Source organism: Lytechinus variegatus, chromosome 11 (genome assembly GCF_018143015.1).
Source record: "Lytechinus variegatus isolate NC3 chromosome 11, Lvar_3.0, whole genome shotgun sequence".
Lineage (NCBI taxonomy): Eukaryota > Metazoa > Echinodermata > Echinoidea > Temnopleuroida > Toxopneustidae > Lytechinus > Lytechinus variegatus.
In genome coordinates, this window is record NC_054750.1 from 18,600,339 (window position 1) to 18,606,962 (window position 6,624).

The window sequence follows — 6,624 nt, forward strand, 5'->3', positions numbered from 1 at the left end:
ATTCTGAAATAAATGATTGAATAGATAAATGAATAAATACATGAATTAATAGACAAAAAAATCAAAGAGGAAATACATGAAGGGGGGGAATAAGGACAATTAGTGGGGGTGGCAAGACGATCGTGAAAGATCATGTAAAATATCATTGTTTCTGTTGGGGTAACTCCCGCAGGAACTCAGCAAAGTAGCTTACCAGTGCATTAACACCAAGCTGGAATCTCGTAATGAAACATATTAGCGAGTTAAGACCTTACCCATTTTTTTATGCTCCCCTCCCTTTTTAAAAATTCCTTTCCCATTTCTCTCCTCTGTCTTCATGGCCTTTCCTTTTTCTTCCAAACTTGAAAAATAATAGGGGTGGTGCCCTAGAAAATAATGGAATAAAATGGGAAGAAATTGTGTAACGAACAATTCTTTCAATTTCTTGCAGGCAAGCTTACAGACAACAATGCGGTAGCACTCAACTCACGATACATATACGAAGGGAAGAGCCCGGCTCCGAAGTCCACCTCACCAAGGAGACCAATGAACGTGATACCTCGACGAGCCACCGACGTCGATGATCAGGAGACGTTCAACGTTCATTGGAAGAATATTCTGGAAAAGAAACGACGAGCCGAGCAGGGAGTTAAGACGAGGTGAGCATTTACCTCTTTGAAATTGGAAAAAAAGTGATGATGATACTAGTAGCATTCTACAATATACAACAAACAGCAACAAAACTATGACGTCAACTATGGCCTTGGAAACGATTTTCTGGACAGGGGGTGATGATGCTAAATTTGACCCCTCCCCCAAAAAGGTTTTGCTAAAAATGAAGGTCATATTGGTCCCAAAAATATTTGACGAGCAAAAAAAAGGGGGGGGGGTTTCACTACAGAATGCAGGTCCTTTTGGTTTTATATTTATCCATTTTGCCTCACCTATCAGAGTCCCAGGGGATGGGGGGGGGGCTGCATTTGGAAAATAACACACGAAGCCACCACCCCCAGGAAAATCTTGACTGTGCATCAGCACCCCTGCCTAGTACGTCCGCTTCACATGCAGTGCCACGCTGACTTCAAGAAGTGGGTAAAGAAACATCCGACTATAACAGAAAATTTACTACAAATATGTCCCTTTTCACATTTTTGCACGAATTTTCATGAGGCTAAGCATTGTTATAATAGAAAAATATAATTTGGATACCTAATACAATGATCTGGGGTCATTTGCAGAAAGAGTTGTATTTAAATAATTAAAAAAAAATCAAACGCGAATCCTGAATTTCAACTTAAAATTTAAGTTTAGAGTTGCTTTGATTGCAAAAAGTTTCTGCAACGGAGTAAGAGGGATTAAATCTTTTATCCTAAATAAGTTCAAACGTCATAAACTTAGTGTTAGCCGGCCGTTATGATGAATTTTATGATCATTATAGGAAACAAGTGCGGAAGACTTTCTTGATAATGTTCGTAAGTTTTATTTTAGTCATCACATAGGGCAGAGACTAAGCCTCTTCCTTCATCACTCATTCATTTCCTTCTATTTTATTGGCATGGTATATGAGAGGGGCGGCTCAAGGGAAGATGGGGTGGGGGTGGAGAGGACCTAAAGGTGACGTCATCTTTCCACAATGAACAAAGAGAAGAGAGGGAGTGAGAAGGGGGTAGGGGTAGACAATTGAATAGACTTTAACAGCTAGAGATGATCTGATGAAAGGAAAAGTGTCTTTCGTTTGTCATGTATCGTAAAACAGAACAAAATAATTACAGGGAGTAACGATTTGTAAAAATAACTCTCATTTTAGGAAGAAGTGTTTAATTGAAAGAAGATCACAAAAGTAAATTCGACATCATAATTACATTTAGACGTTAGAGAGTCAAAAGGGGCCTAAGCTTTCGATCCTAGCAGAACCTTCTTTTGCCATACATTTAGACGTTAACAGGTACTGTACTTACGTTACAATGCTGCCATGCCAACGACCTTTCAAATAAAATATGAAAAGGGGATATTTTTTAATTGCTCGGTTCTGTTGATTTAAAGATTCAGCTGTGGATTTTTTTTTACCAATGCATGTACATTCTCTTTATTATGTCCACGGTTGCACAATTAAAAAATATATAAATATACATAATTATCAAAGGATCGGACACAGTTTAAGCCTTAAACAGTAATTGATATCGAAGACGAAATGGAAACGATATCATTACGTTGCCGCTTAATGAAATAAAAACAATTCTGTCTGCTTATGAAGTCCTTTCATACAATAAGCCTATGAGAATGTGATAAACCTAACACGTGACCAGACAGCAGGTGTGTCTCGTGTGCACACTCCCTTCGTCTTTCATGTCAAAAAGAGCATCTCCTAGTAATATAATATGCCGTCCTTATTAGTTTCAGTTACGCATATCTCTTCTCATTTACGTATCACAGAGGCGGCGGTACACGCCCCAATGAAACCGAGAGAGAGGGAGAGAGAGAAACAAAAGAAAGGAGAAAAAAGAGACAAGGGGGAAAAAGATGGAAGAAAAAAATGAAAGGAAAGAGAACCATAGTAGGCCTATAAAGAGGGAATCTGGGTCTTGGGGCCCCGTTTTACAAAGAGTTGCGATTGATCGATCAATCAATCACAACTATGGACTGCCAGCAACGTCAACATCTAAAATGCAAATTTTGTTCAAAATATTTTCTAGATATGATGTATATACATGCATTCATCATTCTCTTGAAGATTCCGTTTGATTCTCTTTGTTTACTGAGGACATGGTGCAAATTTCCTGAAGAAAAAGGTATGACGTTGATGGATTTCCATTTACTTGAGGTAGATTGGATTGTTAGACGGGGCCCTGTTGTTTCTTTATGTTTCCCCTGTCATTGCACTGAGAATGCGTTACCCTAAAGTCGTCTTTGGGCCCCCATCAAAATATTATCCCGCCGCCGCCGCTGATTATATAGTATCAGTTTCTATTCTATACAGTCTCTTTTAATACCAAAGGTTTAAGCATGCATGCATGGCTAATAAAGGAATTCATAAAAAGAGGGGATCAAACAGTTGTGCGATTAGTTTTATTATTTTTTTTTCACAACTCCCACAGAAGAAGCAATATTGGGTTTACATCTCTCAAAAAGGGCGCACTAGCTGGCTTCCTTGAAAAATTTGACCAGCAAACACGAAAAATTAGGCTATCGATAAGGCTTCCAAAGTGGGAGACAGAGTCAATGAATCCCCTGAAATATTAAAAATACGTTTATTTGATATTTCGAAAAAATTTTGACTCTCCCTCCAGACAAAGACAAAAATCTCTCTCGAATCTTAGCTTGGTTTTTACGCTCTCACTTGAAGGAATCATTAAACGTTTCTTAACCACGATCACCAAGAATCGTTTTATCAATGAATAATCATATTTAACCACAGGCGGAGCAAAGAGAGCCTAAAATCACCCTACGCCCAGCCTTTAGTAAACTCGGAAATTTTACGGAGATACGAAGGACTGAGGCGTGCCCAACAGCGGACATCGTCGGGGGATTCGACCACCAAATCAACCGTGACGACAGGATACAGATCAAATAGAATTTACTCAGGTGGAAGTGACGACGGATCAAAGACTATTAACACGCCGGTGAAAATGAGAAGTAAAAGCAGTTACTCGCAGGGTAAAAAATATTCCTATTCCGTAGTGACCAGATAGCAGACAGGTTTGATATTCAGGTTATATTTTGAATGGGCAGTTTTGATCAAACGTCGAATGGACATCCACGTTCTTCGGATTAATCGGTTAAAGAATAAAGTTCTTATACGATACGTTCATCTAGTTAAAAGATCAGAAGAACTATTATGTAATAAGGAAAAGGGATACATCGAATTCCGCCATCATAATCATTTTAATGTGTAAAATGTTTGTTTTTTATTTTCCCGAAATTGCTCTTTTACATGTACGCAAAAGAGTCAATCTTGTCCCTATATCACTGTGCTCTCGGAGTGAGATTGGATTTACGTCTTTTGAGAGTTGATTTTATCCATCTTTAGATTGAAAATGTCGAAAAAAAAGATTCATAATTCACTCCAGAAAAACTCAAATGCACTCTATAGGGATTTATAATTCACTCCAAAGGGAATGTTCCCTATACAGTATCACTCCGGGGTGTGGTTGGGGAGTACAGTTGCTCCTTTGGATTTAGTTTACTGCCAATAGATTTTGATTGGATCATAGGAAGCAATTCATACATCACAATCACAATGTATTACTTTCCCTATTGAATTATGCCAAGTCAATAATCTTGAACGTATAAGCTAATGGTTTCATAATATCGGTTAATTATTACACGCATTAGAGATTAATATCAATTCAAGATGAAGGAGCGTGAAATAGATCAAGGTTAGACGTTTATCATATTCAAAGTCAAGCCAATTTATCCTTTACAATGTCCCAGTGCGGAAAACGAGCGCAATGAACTGTTTTGACTACTGACATTCCATAATTTCTATCCGAGCCAATCTGCTTTTTATAAATAGCTTTATCATCGCTTAAAATGATATTTTTATAATCAAATGCATGTATGACTTTAATTCATTTTGATTTGTGCATTCGATTGTCTAGGGAAGTCATATTACTCATGAAATATGGATAAACAAAATGAATTTAGGGATGTATTCATCTTTGAAAGGTTTGAAAGCTATGCAATTATGAAGTCAATTGTAGTCAATTTCCCATGAAAAAAAAATAGTATTAATCTATGTTAGGCATTTTAATGCATTATTTTTTTTTTTATTTTAAATGTTTAAATGCATTAAAATGCTGCTCGCGTCATTGTTTACAGGTGCTAAACTTGTCTACTACTTTCCAATGTTCTGTGGTTACGTCAGCTATAAGAGTGGGTGATCAATATCTTAAAATCGATGGATCGTTTATGAAATTAGTTCTTCTTAAAAAGAAAAAAAAACTTTCATCGTTTTGTGGAGTATCAACAGAATATCCATGCAATGAAGATGGTGTAATATTGGTTGACAGATAAGGAGGAGACCGTTTGGCCATACAGGGTCTGGGTTTTCAATATGATGGGAGAGAAAGCAAATCAAAGCCTTTCTGGTGATTGATTGCTCTTGGTATAATGGTGATTCCCCATGTTTCACATCCAATTGTAAAGGTACAATTGAGGGGGTCACCTTCGCAGAGCCTGTTAAATGTAGTTTTACAGAAGAGTACTAAAAATGCTGGTTATGATTCAATTTAGACGAAAAGCCTTAAGAATAAAAATAATAGTTATTTTTAGAGCAAATTCTATGAAGTTACAAGACCCATTCTTATGGCACGGGTGGGTAAGTGCTATGGGGTGCCAACAGTAGAGTTAAATTTCTCGTGACCGTGATATGCGTTTTATGATGTATATACAGTATTTATTTGTCAATCGCACAATTTGTGAACATTCGTTATTTTGTACAAGTGTGCTGAAAACGTGTGCCGAAAATAATAATAGTAAGAATAGTGTTATTTTTCTAACATGTAAATAGTTGTGTATGGATATGTATAACTTGACTGTAAAGTATAGAGCATTATCTAATTGTGGAAAAAATCTTGCTTTTGTTCATTTTGTGATGCCCAATTTTGTTATCGATTAACAACAAGTCTGGAGGAAGATATGTAGGAAACGGGTTTCAAGAACCTTAATGCGTCGCAGTATGCATACGCATCTAAATCTATAAAATATATAGAATATTGATTATTTTCCTCTTTTGGGCTTTTAATACTGAATGCTAGCAAACCACACTGGGTATCTGGACCCAATAACACAAACATTTACGATGAATTGCAAATATGAAAGAACGCTTCTGATTGGCTCCTGGTTATGTGTTAAACAAAATGCTTGTGATACACTGATCATGATTGGCCGTTGACATTTAGAGGTTGATTGTAAACCTTTATGCTACTGTAGTGCCCCGACAATGAATTCCCCAAATCCAAGAGATTTTTTCTTATAAAATTATTAAAGATGGAATTCTAAAAAGTATGATAAAATGCAAGCAAATAATTAAAAAATATCAATAATTTATTATAGAAAATATCACATTTATACTCTGTACCTATTTATGTTGTGATTGAAACCATTTCGAAGTGTGATTTGAAGTAATTGTGTTTGAAAGTAATATTTTGGCTGTATTTATAGAGTTGTTTGCTGCATTTAACAACTCGATTCGTTTCATCTCACATTTCTAGTATTAAAGTATTAAAATGAACAAAATGATGTACACAGAATGAGTGAATAGTTATATGTTAATGTCAGTGATCACTTTAAAACCAGGGGTGCGTTTCATAAAGTCGTTCGTAAGTTAAGATCGACTTTTAGAGCGACTGGTGATCCGTTTTTACGGTCGCGCTAAACCATCGCCAACGAACATTTTGGTATATACCATTTACCACAAGAAACGATCACCAGTCGTTCTTAGAGTCGCTTTTAACTTACGAACAGCTTTATGAAACACCCCGGAAACACCAATCCGGTCACATTGGCGATTGGTGTATCATGGATATTACCTGTAAAAATGAATCTTGGAATTAAGATAGGGATCGGAACATGTACAAAATGATTAGTTATTTAAAATTGATGTATTTATCAACAGTTTGCAAAATTTTCATTTGACAGTAAAAA

The 6,624-nt window shown here is 36.4% G+C and overlaps 1 protein-coding gene across 1 annotated transcript in view; it reads left to right on the plus strand.

Moving 5' to 3' along the window:
- LOC121423586 (ankyrin repeat, PH and SEC7 domain containing protein secG-like) overlaps positions 1-6,216 on the plus strand; it is a 32,787-nt gene extending 26,571 nt beyond the window's left edge. Inside the window, exons 13-14 of the mRNA XM_041618955.1 lie at positions 431-638; positions 3,395-6,216. Of these exons, the coding sequence (XP_041474889.1) occupies positions 431-638; positions 3,395-3,668 (482 nt within the window). The 3' untranslated portion in view covers positions 3,669-6,216. The remainder of the gene's footprint in view (positions 1-430; positions 639-3,394) is intronic.
- Positions 6,217-6,624: the final 408 nt, after the last annotated feature.